Source organism: Zonotrichia leucophrys, chromosome 6 (assembly GCF_028769735.1).
Source record: "Zonotrichia leucophrys gambelii isolate GWCS_2022_RI chromosome 6, RI_Zleu_2.0, whole genome shotgun sequence".
In the NCBI taxonomy this organism is placed as follows: Eukaryota; Metazoa; Chordata; class Aves; order Passeriformes; family Passerellidae; genus Zonotrichia; species Zonotrichia leucophrys.
This window is the reverse complement of record NC_088176.1, coordinates 12,109,755-12,134,635: the sequence shown is the minus strand read 5'-3', so window position 1 is coordinate 12,134,635 and position 24,881 is coordinate 12,109,755. Positions and strand designations below refer to the sequence as shown.

Genomic DNA, 24,881 nt, shown 5'->3' with positions numbered 1-24,881 from the left:
GTGTACATCCATCTTAGTTTGTGGGAGACTTAGCATGTCTGAGATCAGAAAGGCAGCCTCAGGCAGGTTCTGCACTGGCATATCAGCTCTCCTGCCAGCTGTAGTATTTGGATAAGCCTGGGTAATCCCACTGCTACAAACACCTCTGATCTCCCACAGTTTCTCCCCATGAATAACAGCAGCAAGAGATGGACAGTCAATAACTCTGAGCAACACACCCTCAGCAGAGAGGCTGTTGTAGGCTACTTCCTCATGTGCCAGCCAATTTAACATAGTTAAATAAACCAATAGTTTCTGGTAACTACTGCTCAGCATTAACTTAATGCTGAGCAGTAGTTACCAGAAACTATTGGTTTATTTCTGCAATATCACAAATAAAAACTACTTATGTAAGTGAAATATGCTTACATTTTTTACCTTAGTCCTTGAATTTGTTCATCTTTAAGAATAACCTTGGAAGATTCCTTGATCTTCCCCATTTTATAGGTGAAAGAACTAAAACAGCTGTTAATCAATTTCAGCAAGGTCCTGAACCAGTAACAATTTTCATTTCACATCTTAAGAGTTGACCCACAAGTATCCTTCCTTCCTTTATATTCAGAACCTACTGCAGTCATTTGAAACCACATCCCAGACTCCTCCTCATTTCAGTGCTGCCAGCACCTCCCAGCTGTGCTTCATTCTCATGGGCTCGGAGCAAACACAAAATGAAGGACATGAAGGCAAATAAAAAAAGCTTTACTTAGCACATTGGTACCAACTTGCCCTGCAGTCAGCCCACTTGGGCACCACATGATTGTACCTGCTGCTGACACCTGGAGACAAAGTAAGATCTAAATGAGGGATGCTAATGCCAGCTATGGGCACCCTAGGAAGCAGAGATCTACTGAATTCAATGCAGCAGTAAGCAGGATCCCAGGACAGAGCCTTTCTTTAATTTCTCCCTAGTCCTGATTTTTATTTTTTAAGTCATAATGCATGTGGGGCAGCATAAAGACAGACAGCAATATTGCCTCTAGCTTGTACAGCATTGAATTGGGAGGGTCTCAGAATTAGGTGCAGTGATTTGGTTCCTTCATGCTTCCAAAACCCTCCCTGTTTATATTACATGAAGAAAAAAATGGATTAAAACCATAGGAATGTTGAAAAAAGTCAGAAGTGCCTCTGTAAGTCTGAGAGTCACATCTGCTTTCCAGCTCCAGAGCACTGGAATTACTCCAGAGGGAAGCAAACTAGGGAAATAAAAAAAAAAAAAAAAAAAAAAGAAAAAAAAAGAAAGAAAAAAAAAAGAAAAGAAAAAAGAAAGAAAGAAAAGAAAAAGAAGGACAGGAAATGAGGATCAGCACATGGCCAAGAATTTGGAGAAATTACATATTTAAGGTGGAACAAGCTAATGTCTTTAAGGTGGATTTCATTTACAAACTACTGGATTTGTTTTCCTCTCTGCACATTGAAGTGTGTTCAGCCTGTTACCCAGCCCAGGGTTCAGCTGCATTCTCCTCCTGCTCCCTCTCCCCTCACACTCACAAGAGGAGAAGGAGTTGCTCCTTCAAAGGCACTCAATACTCACAGAAGCAAATTTCTGCAGGAAGGGAATCCTTGTCTGAGGGGTACCTAACAGCATGCAGGGCAGTTTACGTGTAACAAACAGCACAACAGCTGGAGATCAGCTACCCAGGCTGCAAAGGACCAGCTTGCAGGGATGGATCACATCATCAACATTTCTGGAAGTTGCCCATGGAAAAAAAAAAAACCTGTTTCTAAGAGTTTAATCCTCCAGGAGGAAAGCAGCACAGTGGAGCACAGCTGGCATGCCCTATACTTGTCACACATACAGGGAGCACATAACATCTTCCAACAAGAAGAAAGGTTCCTCACATCAAAATGCCTCTTCCAAAAAAGCCAAGTACATGCAATCCCCACCCATCATGGGGTGGCTGGGGTATCCACTGTCCTTCCAGCAGATTCCATGAATGGAGATGCCACGGAAACCACTGCAGCAAGTGTCATCATGCTTCAGAAGGCACTCCTGGCATATAGAAAAATGTGTCTTTTGGGTTGACTCAAAGAGGTGTGTGAGAAAAAGGGGAAAAAAATTCAACTAATTGTAGGAGTGCTAATATGGCAAAGGGAAACCTACTGTAGTAACCAGGCTACATTGCAGAAATAAAATAAAAAAATAAACTAGAGGTGTCTTGCAATGGTTCTCCCCTCAGAAAAACCTATGAGCTTGATTCCCCCATCTGAGACTTTGGATTCCACTTCTGTAGACAATTAATGGAGAAAATATGTGACCTAACCAAACCCAGGCATTTCTGAGCTCCTCCTATCTACAGTGCCTTCCTGGCTCCACTGCTATCTTTATTAGCTTATTTACTCCATGGGATCATTAGACAGAAAAGTGATTTTTTTTTCCTTCTAAGTAAGGGAAATCAAGAAAAACAACAACACTGCTTCAGTCAGCATTTTTACAGTCCTCATCCATAGCCAATAAATCAAGCAGCATTCAAACAAAAGCAAGCTATAACTTGGGGAGGGAAAGAGGAAAAAAATCACTATAATTACATGTTGAATGGAAAAAGATGACTATATGAGATTATCTGCACTGCTGAGAGATCAACCTCCATTTTAAGGTACTTGTTGCATCACATCTCGTTTGAAGAGAAATGAGATGTCACAGCACTGAGAGGTTCACACACAGATACAAGACAAGAGGCAGAACCACAGAAGTGCACTAAAACCCAAATGCTGTGTGAACCTAGATGAAGAAATCTTTCATCAAGTGCTCATCCTGACATCCTACATCACTGAGACAATATCTAACTTACAGTCTCCCCATAAGCATTTGCAAAGGAGATTCTTAAGTCAAAACTCTCTGCTAGGACTGCTGTTCCAACTACATAACAAAATTTGATATACAATAACAACTTCACCTGCCCTTGGAATGCAGTCCCTCTACATTAGGAATATCCAATGTAGACAGGTAAAAATCAAAGCAAAATAGCTGAAACCATGGATAAGCTTGCACAAGGGCTATAGCCAGCGAACTGATCTCATATCCCTGAAAGTAGCACTACCTGCCCAAAACAGCTCAAGAGATCACAATCAGCCTTTCAGCATTGCTATAAATAAATTTAAATAGGTTGCAGAATAACTCTTATACTGGAAACACATGAAAATTATACACAGCAGAAAGCCTTGTTAGGTCTCACAGATCTTAACTCAGATACGGGCTTTTAACTTGAAGCAAGGAAAAAAAACTCTAAAATTGCAAGTTAAGGCATTTCCTCACTGGAAAGGCCCACAGCCTTTGCAGACACTCTAGTGTTACTTTAGTCACCATCCAATTGCCTCAGACTTTTCTTTATATTTCTTCAAGAGGCATTATGAACAATTTGGGCTTCCCTGTCCAGCTACAGTGTGATTTAAATGCTAGCATTGAGTGAATGACCAGAAAGGCTCACTGTCACAGTTTCTGCAGGTTGCACAGCTCCTTTACCTGATGTACCACCATCCTTCCAGGTTCTTTTGGATGACCTCCACGGTGACCCCTTTTTCGAAGCCAATCTCATCCTTCCCCTGGCTGGCGTACGGCTGGATGGTGACATATTTCTCTTCTGGTGAGGGGAGAAAAGGCAACATCAGTTAGGGTCAGGATCAGTCCAGCTGCTTTTCTGCACTGCTTGCTTTTAAACTGTTCAGCAGCGATTACGTGAAGCCATCACAAAGGCGGAGCCCTGCTCAGGGGCCCACTGGTTATTTATGCTGACGACATGACAGATAATCAGCCCCTTGCCACTACCCTGCTGCTGATAATCACTAAATGTTTCCATGCCAATAATGACACAAAGTCCCCAGAGAGCTCCCCCCCTCTTCTTCCCGCCTCCCTCCCCTCTCCAAGTTCCTCGAGCGGGTAAGGGAGAGGATTTGAAGCTGGACTTAACTCCCGGACTGTAACTTGACAGAATCAATCCTGCTGCCAAATCAGCCAAGCATCGCGGCGGGAGCTGCAGCCAGTTGGCTGTTTGCACACACACATGGCTGCACGGAGCATTGTGTTACTGAAACCTGAGCACTGCATCCCCAGGGGGACACAGCTCCCAGCCCAGAGGGGCTGGCCCAGCACACTGCTCTCCTCGCACCTCCCAAGCAGCACAGGTCTACAGCAATGAGCTTGAAACATTAAAAAAAAGTGACAGAAGAACAAAAGAGGTTTGCATATGACAGGAGGTGATACAGCATTTGCATTCATAGGCTGTGAAGTGCTTTACAAACATACTTTTGCTAAATATGACTCCAGAGAAATGCTCGTGTGACACTGGTGAAGGAGGGCCAGAACTAAGACACACACTTCAAAAGCACAGACTGGATTTCAAGTACAGTGTTGGAGCCAAAAACTTAGCATCCCTATTCATCTCCAGCATCTATCCTCTTCCCAGCTGGGCAGAGGTTTTAAGCAGACTTGCTGAGAGCAAGCCAATAAGCAGAGCAGAACAGACACTTGTCAACATCTTCTTCCACCTACCCAGGAGTCATTTACTGCAGCATTCCCATTACACCCGAGGTCATCCTTTCCCTCTGGAGCTTAAAAATTACATCTGCCATTGAAAACTTGACCTGCCATCCTTGCTGTGCAGCAGCAGACATGGAAGTGTCACAGAACCCCTCTTCTCAACCCAGACTATGGTGCATGTTCAGTTTCTGTAGCCAGATTAAAGGCAGGGAAGGCAAGCAATGAAGTGCACCCCAGCCAGCCTTCCTAGCACTTCCTACCAGCAGTCACAACAAGGCAGGGAAAGAATAAATGGAGGGCTGTCAGTGCAGAGGAATGGGGAGGAAATGAAGTGAATCCAAAGCTACTGATCACTGCAGAACAAAGGAGCCATGAAAAGGCTGCAGCAGCTTGAAGTGAGCACTCTTTAAGAGAGTAAAACAGATCCAAGCAGCTGTTTGGTTTTGTGGCTCAACTGTATTTTGTTGCTGGGTGAAGCATGGAAACTAATGAAAAATAAACCAAAGCCCTTACTGAGATAGAGAAATAATACCTCAGAAAAGGGAAAATAATGTTGACAGAGAATCTGATGGCAGTGAACTCAGTAAAGCTACATCTCTGAAGTCAAGTTCCCTTGACTGGTCACATTTGGATCCTTCTAATTCTGATGGGGCAAAATCTATCAAAACCTTTGCTACCAAGAGAAAAAGACTCTCTGCTGCTCCCCCCTAGGAGGGTTGCTTAACTGGCTTATAACTGGTAAGAAACTCCAGCTAGTTTGTAATTAGCACCATCAGCTTATGACACTTCCCCACAGAAATATTCTACTACAACATGGGGCCTGAAAAATGAAACCTGGCAAATGAAATCCCAGCCTCCAAGTCACAGGACAGGAGAGTTTTCCTGGCTAGGTTTCTGCTCGGGCTGGTAGAACTGGACTAATTTTCCCTCTATTTTCAAGTCTGCTGCAGAAGGAGCTCCATGTTTGGTTTCCACTGCATGCAATGTACTGAACTGAACTGCAGAAGACCCCATGGCAGCTAGATTGTGTCCCTGTAAGGGCCAAGGGAAAGTTCAGAGCTGCTCTGTCCAGACACACAATGTTTCAGACACTTCCAGGGATGTTTCTAGGACAGTAATACTGAGCTAAGCATATATTTGCTGAGTCTTGGAAGAAGGCCCTCTTTTTTCTTTTCCCCATACCAAAGCTGCTTTATAACCCAGGCTGTCAGAGGTCACCCTTGCCACTAGAACTCCCACAGAATTGCTGTGTTTATTCTATTTGTCCTCCACACAAACACCAGGCTCTGCTTCAGCTAAAGGCAGCTATTCAGCTCCTCTTGCTGGGCAGAGTGGTCCCACTCCTCAGGGATGTGGCTTCCCTTCTTCTGCAGATAACCATGCACAGGGTGCTCATGCCTAGCTTCCTACACAACTTTCCAAACTTATGTGTGAGGAACTGAGACAGTGGTCACCCATCAACACCAAAGCACTGGAGGCTGATAACTCAGGAGACACAGAAAGGCTCTTCTGAACTGCCACTGTCTCATTCTATCCATGAGCACCCTCACTGCTTACATCTTCAGTCCTGTGGCTGTTAATTCAAGACTACTGCTTTTTGAGAATAAAGCCCTTTAGGTGACTCCTCCCTATAGAGAAGAAATAATTTTTAAAAAAGAGTGCATGGAAATATGGAGGGAAGAGAGAGAAAAAGGATCTCCTATGAAGCAAGACGATCAAAAGTGTTAAAAATCAAGTCTAGAAAAGAAGGTCCCACAATGTTTTTGTTTAGCAGCTCTATTTTTAAGCCTACAGATAAAAGCCAGGAAGTCACCATTACAATTTCCCCTTGCAAACTACTTTGACAGCAAAAATTACATTTCCAAGATTACACACATTTGGTTTCTGTCAATGCTGCAGGAGATACCACAAACATACATGAGGTTTGTAACTTAAACAAACTGAAGATATGGGCCCCCTTGTAATCAAAGTGTAAATTCTGTTTTGTTTCTCAAAGATTATCTCTAGCCGGTGGACACTTTGTATAAACCAAAATTTGCTGAAGGGAGCAGGGGAACTCTCAGTGGATGTGTCACTGAAGAGGACTGATAATAGCATTCAACATATCAGATTATTATTCAAAAGTCTTTAGAAAAGATATTTGACACTTCATGACTGATATGTAAAGTTACTCAGATAAATGGTTTCATGAGAGAATCAGCAGAGCGTCAGACAGCAGAATGACACTGCTCTGAGTTACACTGACAAATCTGATACATCATGCTGGCTTCATTCAGCTTCTGTGACAGGCAAGAGTATAAAACAGAAGTCAGTGAACCATCCCAGACCTACCATTGAAGTTATATGCTCAGATCTACGGAGAATACAAAAGCATATAATTTTGGTTCATTAAGTTTTGACATCAGAATTACCAGGGAAAAAAAAGACAAACAAAAGGATAATTCGTATTCCCCAGCTGCAGCTTCTGTTACATCAACCTCAGTGTTGAGGTCAAGTGGGCAGAATAAACTTTACTACATGCTACAAAGCACACACACCAGCTAAAAGGCTGCATTCAGAAACAATGGGATAAAAGTCCGACCCCCTTTGAGCTAAAAATGGCAAGAAGGCAGCTCTGCTCTTACTGAGTGACATCCAGAGATCTATTAATTGGCAACACCACTCCCATTCCTTTATCACTAATTTGCAGGCCCAAGACACCTTTCCCAGCTGAGCTGAAGGAGGTTCCTCTCTGGATTTTGAGCTGCCCCAGTAAATCCAAACAAGGCATGCATGAAGAGGCAAAGCCTGTTTGGCAAAGAGCTACAATACACATCTGTCACATCATGCATTATCCAACTGCAACCTGCTTAGGTCGGAAGGAAAGGATTACTGTGCGTCATTCTCTCTCCTCCCCAGACACAGACACTATTTAAAATACACCCAAACAGAATTTTTTGCACTATTTCAACCACCCAGCTCATACCTTGCTGCTGTAGCTGTGCTCTCCCAGCCTTCCCAGACACCGTGGCAACCCAGTGCTCAGTCCATTACTTATTCCAAAGCCTCAATTCCCTGTCAATGTACCTTTCTCCTCTTCCTTTTCCTCCTTCCTAATAGAAGGCAAGCTTTTATTTTGCTCTGGTTCTACCTAAAGTCTCCTGAACAAATACAGTAGAGAACTGGGATCAAAATACAGGGACAGATCTTGGTGGATCACTGGAAAAACAGCATGGACAGCAGAGAGCAGTACCTGTGTCCTTGGAACAGCCCACAGTACTACAGAGAGGGCTTTTTCAACAAAGTAACAAGTTTTTTTTTATCAACAAAGATTTTTCCCCCAGAAAATGCAGCACAGGTAGGGCTGTCCAGCTGGAAGGTGTGCACATACACAGGACAAAGGATCAGAGCTGCACAGTGCCCTGCATGACAGCCACATACACCACATGGTCTATACAGATGTACACAACAACCCTGGTACAAGCAAATCACAGGTGTTTAAATGTTATGGATCACTTTTTCACAAGTTTTTAACATTTAATGTCCTTCTGTAACCACTGGAAGAGGAGAAAAAAAGGAAAAAGGAAAGAATACAAAAACCCTACCAAAACAGGAACACAACCATTTTGTGTTCCTCCAGCAATACCGTGGTGTTTTGCCAAGCTGAGGCCTCTTCTATACATAAACAGCAATAGCTCTAAAACTAAAAAGACACTTTAAAACCAGTTTTTGAATGCAGAGCAGAGTCAAAACAACTCATACAAAACTTGATCTAAAACCTGGTTAGTTTAAGCACGCCCACCTTTCTTGTCCCACCCATTTTAAGATGAAGCTTAATGAAGTCCAACTTTTCACATAAAAAGAATTTATAATACAGCTATTAAACCATCATATGATTTACAGCAGAGCAAGATGACCTGTAGCCACCTTGGCAATGCTCATCATGTAGCAACAGGTCACCTCTGCAGTCACAGTGTAACGAGGACTGAAATACCTCTTCTGTCTTGCCCAGCCCGTTCACTGGCTGTGATACAACATACTGGCTGCAGAAAAATGAGGGATGAGACATCTGACTTCTTAAATTTTAGAAGGACTTAATGTCAATGACAATTATTTTTGGATAATTGCAGACCTTGACAACTGTGCTTTTTTTTTCCTTTTGTGTAGGACTGCAGCTTGCACGTGGTGAGCAGTTGGGCACATTCCATCACATTCCCTTTAAACAACCTATTTCTGAGTAAGTTTTCTTTTGTTTCACCTGATGTATTTCTGTCAAGTAGTAAAGAGGAATCTCAGAAGAATTTTTAAGCATTGGTTATGGCATTTTCCATACCAAGTAACCTGTTAGGACACCTCTCTCACAGGAAAAACCTCAGAACTGCTAAGATGAAGCTCCATTCCCTCCTGAAGAAATTGTACTGACTTGGCTGACAAAGCAAGACACTGAACCTGACAGAGCCTGTGAGGCTCCTCCAATCCCATCTGTCAAACCAGAATTCCATATTTTGCATGTGTGACTGAGCACATTGAAGTTATGAGGTGTCTTGAAATGGCAGCCTGGTCCCTCCTCTGGCTGTCTGGATTTATACCTAATGTCAGGTCAAGGAAAGCAGACCTATGGTTTTACAGCTCGAGTTGTAACACAGAGCTTCAGTAGCTTTTCAAAATCTTCCTCATTCTATCTTCCCAGTTCCCTTGGCTCTGTTATTGCAGATTCCTCCTAGTCTATCACTGAGGTGACAGACTTACCCTGACATTTTCAAAGTTCTCCACCACTGCTGCTCCTCACTGTCCCTTCAGTGACTCTTGCACAGCCACTGCAGCCACCTCCTGCCTGCTTTGCTCGCTTCCCAGCCTTTCAGCACACACTGCTCTTGCAGAAGGCTCTTGGCACAGCACTTCTCTGGCATTTCAACCAGACTCCTACCAAGGACATTCCCAATTCAGTTGTTCCATCTTGAATTTTCAACCCTGTGTGCTGTGCCTTGCTTTAATGCCCTACTACACACACTCACACGTTCATGTGGATTTCCCCCTCCTTCAAATTCTGTGATCTTTTCCCACTCAGCCTCATGCCTTTCATATGATGCCTCATCAACCTGAGCAAGCTCCTTCCTCGATGGTATCAAATAACCTGAGGCTCTCAAATCCTTCCTAAAAAAAGCCTTACCTACCCTAATTTCCTGCCTTCCCAAACAAGCTTAGTTTTAGTCCTTCTCTAAAAGCTTTTAAAAATACCGAAGAAGGATCATTTTACATTGTGAAAACCCCTTTGGTTGCAGTAAGATTCATGCCAAATTGCCACTTGCCCGCGTTCCTTTGATGCACAGATCTCCCTCTCTTTGTTTAGGCTGTAAACTCTTTGGGACAGGAGCCTTGCCTTGAAGCAGCTAAAATACCACGCACATTTCCAGCCCTGCACAATCTGCCTCATCTTTCCCAGGCAAACAGCCAGTGCTCAGACATTTCTGCTTCCAAGTTCTGAGAGCCCCATTTCACATTCCTCTCCTTCACCTCTGTTTTGTAAGTTTTCTCTTTTCTGCCTCCATTAATAAGCGTGGAAGTTATCAGCAGTGCTCCAGGAGCCAACCAAATAAGGGAATAATTTCCTTTGCTCAGCTGGGGCTTGTACATGCCCCCAACTTTCTGTGACCCCTCCTGGTTTGATATGTAGGGGTAGGGGAAGGGATAGAGGGGAACTGGGCTAGAAATTAGCCAATTAACGATTTCTCAGCAAAATGCAACAGCCTCAAACCTACATCTTCCAAACCACAGAAGAATTTTCTTTCAAAATACTTTCCCCTCTGTCAGCAGTCTGTGTTTGCCCTCCCCACTCCTCCGCTCCACCCCTCCTTTGTCAGACCTGCTTCTGGAAAAAGTCTCTCTGTTCCAGAAAGCAATGCATTAATTCAACATGGACTTTGTTTTACTGGCCTAAATATGCAGAGAGAGAATGACTGTCCACAGTTATCAAATGTGTTCATCTGCAGACAGAAGCTCTTCAGCCTTTGTCCCTCTTCCCTTCCCTGCTTTTTGTTTTAAATAATAGAAAACCTTGTGCCAACAGATAGAAAAGAACAATAATGACATTTCTTCTAAACAGCTTCGTACTGTGCATGTTCTTACTGCAACCAAGCAAGGACCAATAAGCATTTACTACTTTCCTTGGAGAACAGAGTAAAAGAAAACCCAAACAAACAAACAAAAAAAAAACCCAAAAAACCCAGCCAAAGGAGAGAACAAACTAAGTCTGAAGCTACTCTGCCCTGGTTTGATTTAGCACAGCTGTGTCACTCACAGTCTTCTGCTGTGATTGACAAACATTTCATCACCATCAATCACAAGCAGGAAAGAGCGAAAACAAGGGGAGAAATCCCATGGAGGGGGCTTCCAAAGAGGGCAGAGCAGCTCTGGTGAGATGCAGGAAAGTGTAAGTGCACAGGCACATCAGCCAGGCTGGATTATCAATATTGACCAAGTGCTCTTTCCACAGCTACAAAACTGGCTGAAGAACCACCCACCTGGGCTAGGACATGGGGTTCCAGTATTAAAACCAACTCAGGATCAGGTTCAAGTATCAAGACAACTGGGTTACACGGCTGCCTTCCCTCTACACACCACCTTTGCACACCAAGCTCCCTCAATCCCTAAGACAGGCAAGCAGTGGGAAGTTCTAACTTCAACTCTTTCAATGAATAGCTTATTCCTTGTGCTAGGAGCTACTCCTAAATAATTGGCTATTTGGCAGAAATTCAGCGCATATGTCACTATATTGTTGGTATGAATAACTTTAAAGTGCTTTTTCGCATTGTAACAGCTCCAGTTGAAAGCATTGGGCACAGAACCAAGCAACAATAACTTAGGTCAGATATCTGGCATAGAAGACAGGCATGTAACATCCCAATTTTGCCAATCAAACTGTAAAAGCACAAATGACTTTTCATTAAATTAACCCTGTAAATAATCCTGATTTCCCTTCCAGGGGAAGTTCCAAATAACTCTATGTGTAGAATTACTATTTAACCCTGTACAAAACATGAACTCTGCAGCTTGCAGGTCTGATGAGTGTCAAGTCTGAGGAAAACTACAAACTTTCAGGCTTCTCCTCACAACCCGTATTTATATTACAGGAGTTTCAGAATGCATAGGAAAAAGTTTAGAAAATGTACCACATTTAACATTAAAAAAACCGCAAGCTTTGCAGCTACATAAGAAACACAAACCAATGTAATCTCTTAGATCTGGGCACACCACAGACCATTTTAAAGAGAAAAGTTCAGCAACAAAAGTCATCTGTTTCTCTTTGTAGAAACAGACTACAGCTGTTCCCTTTGCAGATTTTTTTCAGGTTTAAAAAGGGAGCACTACCATGATATTCAACAATTTGTCTTTCATGTTTCTTATTCACAGACCCAGTAACATTGCTTCCAAATATCTGGAGGTCAGAGATGCCTAGCCTCTTCAAATGGCTTTGGAAAAGTTAGAAATAAATACGCCATATGCTACCCCTAATAATTTTCCCTTGTCAGGCACAGTCTAACAGGGAAGCAAACACTCTTCTCTTCTGCACTCCAGCTTTCTCAGTGTTTTTAATGTTCAAGTCACTTAGAACATTCTGCCCTTCAGAAGCAATGCTTAATTCCTTCGATTCTGACCCTAAAGTGATTCTATCACAGGCCTAACTGATAGAAAAGCTTATTAAAGGTACCCAAGCATAAATACAAAGGGAGGCATCCTTTAGAGCTTGCTTTTAAACTCCAGTGAACTCCTGGAGCTAACCCTTCCAGCTTCCAGCAGCAAGGCCTATTTCAAGCAGAATATTGCTGGGTGGGAAGAATTTCAGCCAAAATGTTTAATTGAGTTTTTTTCCAAGGAAGAGGCCAAGTGGGGAAGGGGAAACTGTTCTGTTTGTGTTGAACAATTCTGGCAGCCTCCTGTTTGAACAACTTGACTTCTTCTGTGCTCTGGAGCAAGGACTTGAAGGTTGGCAGGGGAGTGTATATGTACACTTTGTGCATTCTGTCATTTCAGTGCAAATTCACCCAAATTTGGCCTTGTTAGAAGTCTTCTGGGCTGGGATGGGAGGGGAAGATGGGAGAAAATCTCTCCTGACCTCATATAAACTGTGTTTTGTTAGAGAACAGCAGGCTGGACACCCAGAGAGACTCATACTTTCAACAACTGCAGTTTGGAAGGAGTAGATGTCTGCACAGGCTGCAGCTCTGCCAGATCATGAAGCCACTGTCTCCAACTTGTGCCCATTTATTCAAGTCACTTTCTTTATTTCCAGTAAGCCTGCTCTTGTAAGGATTCCCTAAGCTATCATTTCTGATGACAATAAACAGCTTATTTTTAGCTAGCTGTGGCTGAAATACATTGGAGAGACCTTATAGAAGCAGCTCAGCCACAGAGGGTGCCCCAAACCTTGGACAAAATCACAGATTGCTGAAGTCTGTGCCAAGTCCAAGTGCCAAGATTCAGTTTGAGATAAAGCACATATTCTCCAACACCCTCAAAACCCCAGCCCTGCTTGGGCCTAATAGGGAAGAAACTGTAATGAAGCAAGAAAAAAGCAAAGATTCGAGAGATTAGGGGAGCCTGCACTGGGGAAGACTGCCAGGGAGGACACTGACGCTGATCTGGAGAAGATGCACACATGGTGGGCATCAGAATGCAAAAGGGAAAACCTGGGAATGCATCTTAGGTCCTTGAGTCTTACCAGCTGACTGCTAAGGGACTGGTTATGCAGTCTTAATATTTTATGGAGTTTTGTTTGCAATATTGCACAAATATAAAAGGATGCATTTGTTTTCACCAGTAAATAAATTGTTTAGAAAACTGATTCTCATAAATTCTCCCAGTTAAATTGCCAGGAAGCATCTAGCAGAGTTTGACAAAGCAAAGTCAGTAGCTCCCAAACAGCTGGGGCACAGAAACAAGCACACTTTTTTCCCCCCCAAGACAGCATGTGTGCTTATGAGGGTTTTTTGGTGCCTTCAGAGTGTATTTGGTGGCTGAGAAGCAAGACCTTGTCTTCTGAAGGTAGTTTCAGTTTCTGCAAGGTCAAGCTATGGCAGGTAGAACACAGCTATTGTTGCTTTTGTTTCCTCAAAAATAATTTGAAACAAAGTTAAAGGGTCACTGAAAAGCTGGGTGTGCTTGAGACAGGAGCCTGCACATGGTATCATCATCAAATCCAGGATGTAAATTTGCCACTTTAAAAGTACATTCCTTAATAGGAAAGGGCACCTTTCCATTAACTGGGAATCATCTCTTGTGCTTACATCAGTAAGGTTGTCTGAAAGTTACAGAGGTGCAAATGGTGCTTTGTCCCACCTTTCCTTTACTAAGGGCAATGAAAACACTGGATGATTTTCCAAGTAGAGCAGGAGGTAGATAGGGATACCTTTGGTCTGGGAAAGATGATTCATCTGCCCTTAAGAACTATTTTACTTATAGGGCTCCTCAGGCTTCACCCAAACACAAGGTGTTCCCCCTTACCCTGCCACACTCACTGTTAGACCAGCAACAGCTGAAAGAACACACAACAAACCAAACCAACTAAAATGCTGCTACTGGTGGCATTTTAAATACCTGGGAATGATGCCAAAAACTCCCAGAAGTTCTCAAGACTCTCTTTAGTACCAAGCACTGCTTGCAAGGAAGAGAGGGGAATGCAACTGGATTCTCATCTTTCCACACCACATCTCCAACCATGGCTTTTTGGCATTCAACTCATTTTAACAGCCCTGTAAGTATCACTTGTCCTTACTGAGGCAGGAAAGACTGAGCACAAATATGCCCAAGTTAAAACACAACAGATGTGAGCTTCCCCAGCAGCACAAAGTCAGGCTGCAGAGCTACCCTCGATGACCAGCCTCCAGCTCCAGGGGTGCCTATCCCAGCTCCAAGCCACCCTCAAGCTGTCATGTACAAAACCCACAGCTGAACTCTGGAGTTTGGCCCCTCACTACCAAAGTGCAAAGATGCAGGTCCTGCCACACAGCTGCTGAACTGCAGTGTGGCTTTTGGTGCCCCTGAGTGGCTGGTGCCAGAGGAAGCTGTGAATTCACCTCGGCTCTGCTGCCTGTTGACTATCCCGCCCAGCGTCCATCGCCGGTCCAGGCGCCTCAGGTGAGCCTTGCGTCGCTTAGAAACTAGTTTGGAACATGGATGGAAACAAAACAAAGGGGAAGAAAAAAAAGAAGAAAAAAAAAAGTGATGGGAGGGTGAGGAATAAAAACAAAACATGGCATTTACAAGCACTGGTCTTGTTAGTGGGAATGGGTTAGGTGGGATGCAGATGTTTTGTTTTAGTTTATACAATACAGTGGAACAAGTTAACTTCTTGAGCTTGAGCAATGTGAGCCATCCAGAACTGTCACAAATTGCTACTCCTGCTATTGGCATTTCTTAAAAAGCAGTAATTATAATTAAAAAAAAAAAACAAAAAACATATACACACTCCAAAACAAGCTGCACAACTACAGACAACTTGTCCAAAGAGAATGCAGTGGCAGGACACATCATCATCACTGTTGTATCTCCTAATTCAGCTGCATGATCTTTGGGGAATTCAGTCTATTGCACACAACATGAAACCCAAGGGCTCTAAACCTCTCTAAGAAAAATTATCACACTATAAACAAACCCACAAACTCTTATGTAAGTACCCTCATAAGAGCAGCACTAAGGAACTGAACCCAAATGAAAAGTCTGATGTGCTTGCAAGACATGACTTGCATTCATTGCCACAGCTGGTTCTCATGATCAAAACTTCCAATATACAGATTACACTATCAGGAAAAAACTAACCTTGCAATTATTCAGCAGGCTCAAGAAGCTAACAAGCCAGGACTGAGTGTTAGTTACAACTCAAACAATACTTAAAACAATGCTTAAAGTATAAACAAAGACAAGACACTTATGGAAATGGCACTGTGAGAGCAGCTGTGCACAGAGGACACCACTTGTTTTCTGGAGCACATACTTAGATCTCTACTCAGATTCTTCTTTTGCCTGTACAGGTGTGAAAGACACTGGAACCATGAGACTGGCACAGAAACACAGACACTTTTCCATTCAAGGGCTTCCATCCCAATTTGGCAACTACTGCAAGGGGACGGGATGCTGCTGCAAAGCAATGCAAGATATTGCAAGATAGTGATAGCTGAAGTGCAAACACAATCATTTCACCAGTGGTGCTGGAAAGCTGTTCATAAACTTTGATAGCACAGCAAAATTACTTGATTGGGAAATCATAAGCTGGACAAGAAAAAAATAACTTCACCAACGAGTGGCTTTTGACTTTTTGTCCTTTATATCTGTCAGGGACTTAGACCAGACTTTTACATCCAGCCCACTCTCCTTAATTTCTCCTTTGCTGTAAGGCCCAAACCTTTCCACACCACCCTAGGTGGAGGTGTGGTGGATGGTGTTGAACAGGTACATTATCTAGTCTCTGGTACTCCGTACTTCCCCTTTGATCCCATGTTGGTCAAAAATCAACCACAAATTTTCAGATGAGCCAAATCTCAAAATTTTACATAGCTGTGGTTTTGGCTCATGGAAATCAGTGATCCTCTTGGAAGCCCATGGAGGGACAAAAGATGAGCAGATTTAACCTGGTGACTTTCCCCAAATCAAGAGGACATTGGACTGCCAGTTACACACATGCTACACAGGGAGACAAAACAGGACACATTGCTTGACAGACAGATTACAGCAGAGAGAGAAGCTGCAAAAAGGCTGCCTGGGTCACACAGATCCACCACACTATGTCCTCACAATGCATGGCCATCCCCAGTGACAGCCCTTTTACAATGATGCTTCTGTATAAGCCAGGGTTTTTACCTTGAAAATACTGAATTTTGTCATTTTGCCCAGACTTGGACTTGGTTGGTCATGTCACAGTCACCAGAAAGGTTGCCTATTAACAAGTGTCTACACCTTTCCAGAGATTATTTTAACATGTTTACTTTATCACATCCTGTAGCTGTTAAATGTTTCTTTAGATTGCTGATTGTTTTCCAAGTCTTGCAAGATGTGTTGGTCTAAACACAGGCCTGGGTAACAATCAGTCTGCCTTCACCCAGACAAAAATGTTGTGCAAGCTCAGGTGCAGGGAGGAAACACTTCCGTCTTTCTCAGGGAACAGACTATTTAAAGAGACACATGAAAATATTACTGCTATATTAGTAGAGGCAGGATTATTAGCCAGATGTGTTCAGCACCCTGCTATCTTTACTGGGCCTGCCACAGCAGAGCAGACTTCAAGATTTGCCTGACTTGTGGACTTGTTCCAGGCCTGTTCACATGGGGAGGGACAAGGGGCTGATACACAAAGCTCCCTACATCAGTGTTCCTGTGCTTTCCAAGTTGGGGGAGCAGAGAGATTGCACAGTTGCAGGAAGTCAATGTCTGTTGGAGTCACTCTAAAACTTGTGCAAGCTCTAAATTGTGGGGCTAAGGCATTTATCCACTAGAGGTGCCTTCCTCCTCAGTTACATCTGAGCCCCTTTCTCCTGCCTACCTGGAGAGAGCTGGCAAGTTTTCTGTCTAAGTACAGTCACTTTGATACACCTTTTTAAAGACAGTGAATCCAAGTAATTGATTCTTCTCCTATGAAGTAATTATATGGAGAAAAACAGCCCAAGTAGAGAAAAACTGGAGGGGAAGAAACAAAGAATGTAGGAAGTCTCAGCTTAGACAGCTAATAATATAAACCAAAGTTACTAAAAAGCAAGCAAGCAAAATCTGGGGCACATAAAAGCAGCTGCAGAGGTTATGCAATTACATCTGTCACTGAGATGGAACTGAGCAGAAAGGGAAGGGCAGTCTCAGGTTTCAGCATATCTGGATTTGGAGTGAGGCACGGAGCAGGACTGCTGACCATAGCTGAAGAGAGCAGTGTAATGGATTAAAAGGGACAGAGAGGAAGGAGATAAGAAATATTTGATAGATTTTCCATTACCCAGAACAGACTGCTGGGTGGCAGCATCCCTGTGCAGAGTGCACTCCAGAGGGCAACATGAAAGAGGAGGAGAGCATGAAATGAAAGCAGTTTAAGCTGTAAGGCTGTCAAGCACACACCATATTTAAGAGTCAGGAGAAGGGAGGGAGCTAGAGACCAACAGTCAAGGCTTTCTTCAGTGCTTGCAGGGCAGAGCAGTAAAGTTCTGTTCTTTAATAACAGAGAAGTTTTACTCACTGCTTTTGCATCCACTGAGATGTTGCATCATACCAGACTGGTCCTGACCTACCAGTCTACAGCCAGTCTGTCTCTAAACCAGGATATGGGTAGACTTGAGCAGGGAAGAATGAGTTGCAGAGACCAAGCTTTCAATAAGCCACAGATGTCACCCTTGGAGCCCAGCACAAAGTCTGGTTCTGCCTGTGTGCTGTGTTAGTGGGCAGATGGTCACCCCAACACATCTCTAAGCCTCCTGCCTGTGCTAAGGAAAGGTCAGCTGAGTTTCCACATACATTTTACATAAGTGTCACGTCAAGAAGACCTAGATTTAGCAACAGATTCACTAGAATGGAGCAAATCATAATAAAAGTGTCCTTTGTACACAGTTACTACATGAGAAGCCCATTAAGATGTGGTTAGTGTTTCATAATGGAACTGAGGAACATGCAATGCTGAACTATTTCATTTCTGGAACCTAATTAAGCATCTTTAGTTAAAAAAAAAAAAAAAAGAAGAAAGCAGTGTGGCTAAATGCATATACATGACAAATGGCATCTCACTTTTAACAGAATGAGACCATACCAATTAAAATTACCTTTCCACACAACCACAGACCATAGCAAACAGCAGTGAAACTATTTTCAAAGATTAATTTAAAGGAAATTAATGAGAAGCAACCATTAAAGTTAAATCTCACTCCTTTCAGTGGCCTGTGGCTCTATCATGCATCTCCTACCAACTAGAAGCTCTCACTTGGGGGAAAAAGCATAAAGAAAGAGAATACCAGCTCTCTCGGTAATAAAAAGCTTTCCATACCTTCCCCAAATTTAGATGTGTTGATGTCAGAATCATCTCTGGTTCCATTTTGGGATTCCAGGTATGTAGCAGGGACCCATCCCTGCTCCTCTGCTGTGCTCACAAACCACCAACCTACAAAAAGAAGCAAAAGAAGTTTCTCAGTCAACATTTAGAGAAACAAAAATAGTAAAATGCTACAGAGAAGATGACAGTCAGCAGTTTCAGTGCATGTTTGAGGTATTCTGCAGCTTCCTAGAACAAGAAAGGGTTTAGTGCTGTCATACCATTTCTAGCAGATCCTCTCCCACTGGTAGTGTGCAGCCTTGCTGGAAAAAAGGTGCAGTGAAGCAAATATCAATTTATTTTAAGAAATTCAAAGTCCAGCCACAACAACTTTGACTGAAATTCCATAAGTCAATTGCACCTAGCTGGTCTTGCTATAAGCATATCTACAGTATAAAACACTTTGTATATGTAAATATGTACATGGGCACATATTAGACAGCACAAACACTGCCCAAATTCTAATATGAAGTATTACAAAAGGCAAATGAGGGAAACAGCAAACACATTCATTGAAGAGCACAGACTTCAGAGCAGGATATAAATGTGCTTCTAGAGCACTTGTAACCACAGCTGGTGTTTAACAAACATGACCTGAATTCAATACCCTGGGAAGCTGGAAAGTACTGCACAGAACAGAAATAAAGTCAGAAAAGCCAACTGAAATCTGACTTCAGGCCATAAGCACCAGTTATTTGCCTTCCCACCTGAACATCCAAGTTTCAACCGGTACCTACAAAAATGTTAAGTATTCAGCAATACATGTGGATATAACCTTTGGGTCATATCTATGGATGGATGAATAAAATTATATGCATGCCAGTTTCAGATTAAATGCATTCCAACTGTAACTATCCTTGCCTCTTTCCTTGCTTGATTACACGGATTTATTGAATCCTCCAATGATTTTGACATAGACTCACTCACCCAAGGATTTGCTGCACTCAGATAAAAGCACAACTAGATTCTCCTCCATTCAGATAAGGTCTGAGTTAAGACAACAGGGAAATAAAAAGTCTAACAGGTAACCAAACCACTTCTTTTGCTGTCTGTGATAGCCCAGTTTTCCCAGAAAGCATAAGCTGCTTTGTCAGGACCATGCAAACTGTTGTCCATTACCACCCTTCCAGCTTCCCCAAAGGGAGCTGGGAAAACAGCTATTTCTGTACATGCACCCCAGAACAGTTTACACTTTGATGGCTGTCACAAACACAGCAAATTTCACATAAGCCTGCCTGTGAAGAGCAAAGGCGCCAGCCTGGGCTGCAAAGAGATGGGCACCAACACCAGTGAGCTGTGAGGTGGCCACACATCCCTCCCAGAGCTGGGATCCCACAGCCCAGCCCACTGAGGGGAAGGAAGGTCTGGGCTCTGCTCCCGTGCCACATGCAACTGTCTGTAAGAGAAAAACCACACTGCCGAAACAATGCTCAAGTGTTCGTGCTAAAAGTCACCCAAGTTCATTCCAAATCCTGTCATGGAAGATTTTACCAGAGAACAGTAGCTACAAGCCCTTGCTTTCCTCCCTGGGGCATGTGGCTGGGAGACAATGGACCCCGAGCAGCAACCCCTCACATGGCCCTGGGCTGCTCCTAGCCAGCTCTATTTATTTACTCTCCAAATTCAGACACAGATTTCCATCTTCTGGCCCAGCAGAGGTTTGGAAACTTTGCTTCACGAGGCTCATGGTTGGAAAGTTTAAATTTAGTTATTCTCCCTCAGCAGGAGGTGGATTCTCCTGCCACGAAGCCCACAGCAGTGAACATGCAGGATCTGCCAGACCGTTTCAAAAACACGTCCTCATGGTTGTTCCTGATTTCACCAGTAACATATCAACGTGGGTAGCAAACACAGTTTAACATACACTTATAATTAGGCACAAAATCTGAGAAGCTGGCTTCCAGCTGATATTAATTAGACTGGAATAGTTTACCTACTCTCTTCCTCAGAAAGAAATTAAACACAAGCGCAAAAAGGACTTGCCTACATTTAAAAATGTACATTTGGGCTGAATTCAAACCATGGTAAAACCACCTCTGGAGGGCTGAGTGGCACTTCCTTGACACCAACCCCATGCTAGCCCATTTCACAATACAGCTCCTCTGGTTTGGCTCACTAGCCCCAGAGCCAAGTTTAGATTTTTGCTTAGGGTCATAGTGTAGCTGAGTCTCCATCCATCTAAACATGACTCAGGTTAAAGCTCCTAATTGCCACAGAACTCATAAAGCCATAATTTCTTTCTAAAGATTTCCTTTATAAATTCTGCACAAGGGTAAAGTATAAATGAGAAATCTCCACAGCTACTGAGAAATCACAGCACTTGTCCAAGCTCAGGGAAAACCTGGGCTTCAGTCCTCCACTCTGAAATTCTCTTCCCCAATTTCAAGCTTGCTTCTCAGAAGAACAGAAGAAAGGCTTTAATATAGCCCATTGAAATAGCATGTCAGCAGAAAAATGTGTGTTTTTCTTAAACAGACTCAACAACTGAGAAGACTGAGAAACTTCCAGCAACACCCCCTTGAAGCAGAGAAGTCACAATTCGGTGCTCACTAGCAAGATGTGCAAAGTCTCAGAGTGGCCAAGGAACCACTATTGAGGCAGCACAGCCCTTATGATAATGGGGATTATAATTACAAAATGATTATGGCACATCCAAGCCATAACCCTACAGAAAGGAAATTACAGCACAGTGCAAGAACTGACTCCTAGCAGAAAATGGCTGCAGAGCAGACGAGCTCCTCAACACAGCCTGCGCATGACAGCCACCAACTGCAGAACTCTGCTGGCTGATCATGAAGTACTTGCTCTGCACCAACCCCTCATCAGAAGCATTAGGGCAGCTGCCATATGGTACCACCCCCTCTTCTCCATCAGGTTCATGAGTATTCATGGTTTGCAGGCAAATTAGACAGAACGGTCTTAGTTTGCACCATTATAGCCCAAACCTTTTGCAAAGAATCCCTTGTCCCATTTCCTGCCATCTTTCCCAACCCAGAGCATCACAGAAAACTTGCTTTTGAAACACAGAACAAAACATTGCATTTATTTTGAGTTCTCCTTCTATGCTGGAGTTTAGCTTGACTTCACAATTCATTATTAAAACCATTCTGCAGCAACATCTGCAGGGAATTATGTAAAGTTATCTCTGTGCACTGCCAAGCCAGACTGAGGTTCACTCTTTCACTCACACCATCTGTAAAAATTAGGCAGTGCTTTACAGCTTGAGTTAACCCTTACAGGTGCCCCTGGCTCTCAGGCACCAAAACAACTCTAACACTGATGTGGCATGGATGTCTAGACTGAGACTCCCAAGCCCTCGTCTCTGATGAGGATTTAAACGGAGTTTGAGCTTCACAGAGGCACAAAGGGAGCTGCAGCCACTGTGTCCAGAACAAGTTCAACTTGAGCTTTGCTGCATCACTTCACCTGCCTTAACACTAACCCAAGAACAGAAATTTTTAAGGTATAAGTGTAATTTTGTCCCCACATATGTTGCTGCTTTGGTTGGCATCTGTCAGCATTCCCAGGCTGACAGATACCTCTTCACTCACAGAGTGAAGATACCTCTTCACTCACAGAGTCCACCTAGGCTCAGATAACTCCCAGGCATTTCACAAGTTACCAAGAAACAGCCAGTTCCACTTGACAAGTATATAATGCATACAGCAAGATGGTGATTGCAAAATGGATTGGTCACACTGGAGAATGACCAAATGATAAAAATACTTGCGCTTTAAAAAATCATGTTCTTGCTCATAATTGCATTCCAAGTCCTCTTCCCGAAAGGCTTTTGGAAAAGCAAAACAATTAAGCAAATGTTAGCCACAACATGCACCATGGGAAACTGGTGGAGCCCAGTTAAAGGAGTACATTTTATGCCAGTTTTGCTCTCGTTTGCATGCATCCTTACCTATCCATACTTCAATGGATGATGCACATCAACAGAAGAACAAGCTATTCCCATTGAAGCTTGATCATAAGATGCTACAAAACACTTCAAATACATAAAATTGCAGGATCATGCTGAACTTTGGTTTCTAATTCTCTCCTCAACCATTAATTTCTCTGTAGACTTTGACTGTCATTTTATGAGCTTAGCTAAAGTAAACAGGACTGATAGCTGTAAAAGGGCATGAATATTTCTCCAGCATGAGTAGACTACACATTCTTCTAAACAAATACTTAAGTAACACTCCACCTCTCAAGAGTCTTGAAAAAATCCCACTCAAGCAGCAGTCTGGTACATTTGACACATGGTCTATGGGCTTCAGAGAGCTTTTCATTTTAAAGTCCCTTCGCCTTAGAACTCTCTCAAGAGGTTTTTTTGATTCAACAACATAAATTGTCCTACAAAACAGTACTAGGTGCAATTAGGTCACTTCCAGACCAGTCACAGAGACCTTTTCATGCTGATTACTTTTCAGGCTGATTACTTCCCTTCAAAGATATGATCTACTTCATTAAAAAGAGCTAAGACAAGGGTGCTGCTGCACAGTTGAAGGCACTTGCTTTTTCCAGCCCTCCAAAGCTCTTGCCACACAGTACATATACATTTGATACATATAGGGCAGTCTCAGTAATTGCCTCTGACAGACCTCTGATGAATATGCAGAAGCAGATGCATAAAGGCACCAGAAGTCACTTTTACAAGAGGGATTTTCTGCAGTAAACTTATTCTCACGCTCACTCCTGTGTCTGTGTGCTGTTAGACACCACCATTGTCCATGCTGGCCCTGCTCTCTGCAAAAGACTTTTTCAGTCCCACACACTTGGAAAAGGCACAGAAACCACAGAATTCATATGAAGGCCAGTCTCCAATTGCTGAGAGTTTTATTCTTACTATTCACAGAAAAGGCATCTTTGAAATATGGAGATACATGCAAGAGGTCTTTCTAGCACAGAGCTGACTGCAGTTGAGGGTACAGCAATCTGTGAATGACTCACTGCAAGGAAGACTAAGGCTGGCATCCTAGGATGAATTTTTAAAGCTGGTGAAATATTAAAGGCAGCTTTCACCTCAAAACACACAATGTTTCCCAGCCTATGTGCACTGCAGTCTTCACTGCAGCCACCACTCAACCATGGAGCAATGTTTGTCTTGTTTTAGAGATGAAAGTGGAGCCCAATGCTCCAGAAAGAAAGATATTTGTGGAAGACATCCTGCTCAAACACAATTAAGATCCACAGCCCAGCTTCATATGCCACATATTTATGGGCCATAGATTAGGATTCCAAATCAACCACATATTATGATCTTTCCAGCCAGTTCATGTCCTAGAGTTAGTTGGGAGTGTGGCTCACATGGGAAACCCTAAATCCAACAGCAAGTGTTGCCACCCCAAATATCTGTGCCTGATTGCTCTAACATTCAAGAGCAAAGGCTGCTACCTTGCAACTACTGTGTTTGCACTCTAGGTACTAAATCCTGCTTTAGGAACTCAGGAATAAAATTCAGCACCTGAAGTTACTGCTTAACACCAAGAGGTTTTTAATTTGCTGCTGAAATACCCCACAGTGCTGTGATAGGGCAGAGCTGTTGGCTTTTTTTTTCATGTAAGAGAAAAGTGAAAAAAGGATCACACCTATCCCTTCTTTCCTGGTAGCCTGGCATAGGAATTTGGGGATTCTGCATGGCCTATGAAAGAAGGTCTTCTACCATAGTGGTAAAAAAATTAATGAAGAAATACAAACACAGAAACTCTGCCTTTTTATTTTTTAAAGAGCACTTCTTGTTTAAAGAAGACAGTTAAGATTTAAAAGGTAATAAGCAAACATTTTGCTCCTGGTACCAATAACCCCAATATTGGAAGGATATACCTTAGAAACCACACACCTGTTCAACAGTGGCCACACAGCCATAGGCTACAGTCTGCCCAGCAAGCTACCCTCAGTATTTAAAACTGAGTAACAGTTTTAATATTTAGTGAAGAGAATACACATTGAAGGAGGATGAGAGGTTGCACACTCCTGTGCCTTGTGTTCAACTAAAAATTTACAGGTGTCCCTACAAAAATGCAATAGAAACCTTACCTTAAGAGTATCACTCTGGAACCCTGACAACCCAACCCTGGAAACACTTTTTTTCCCTCCTTAGGGAGGGTCTCAAAGCTGACTTATGTTCTCATCAGAGTACAGGCTGCAGCAGTTTTTGCTTGATTTGTTGATTGAAACAACACTTGAGAGCTTCCTGAGGAGAGGGAGAAGATGAGGAACAGGCAGGGGGAGGTGGAGACTTCTGGAAGGCTGAAATTTGTTGATATAATTTCTTGGCTATTAACAGGACAGCATTCTGCCTTATGGAGCTAAAAGCTGGAACAAAAGCTCAAGAGCTGAGAC

The 24,881-nt window shown here is 43.0% G+C and overlaps 1 protein-coding gene across 7 annotated transcripts in view; it reads right to left on the bottom strand.

The window, feature by feature from the left end:
* SH3PXD2A (SH3 and PX domains 2A) overlaps positions 1-24,881 on the bottom strand; it is a 241,674-nt gene that overhangs the window by 19,224 nt on the left and 197,569 nt on the right. For 6 of the 7 annotated variants that reach the window (XM_064717417.1, XM_064717415.1, XM_064717418.1 and 3 more), the window contains 3 exons: positions 18,501-18,614; positions 14,566-14,649; positions 3,500-3,617 (listed from right to left, as the gene is read on the bottom strand). In XM_064717417.1, coding sequence (XP_064573487.1) covers positions 3,500-3,617; positions 14,566-14,649; positions 18,501-18,614 — 316 coding nt within the window. The remainder of the gene's footprint in view (positions 1-3,499; positions 3,618-14,565; positions 14,650-18,500; positions 18,615-24,881) is intronic. The other variant, XM_064717419.1, reaches the window with a different exon arrangement.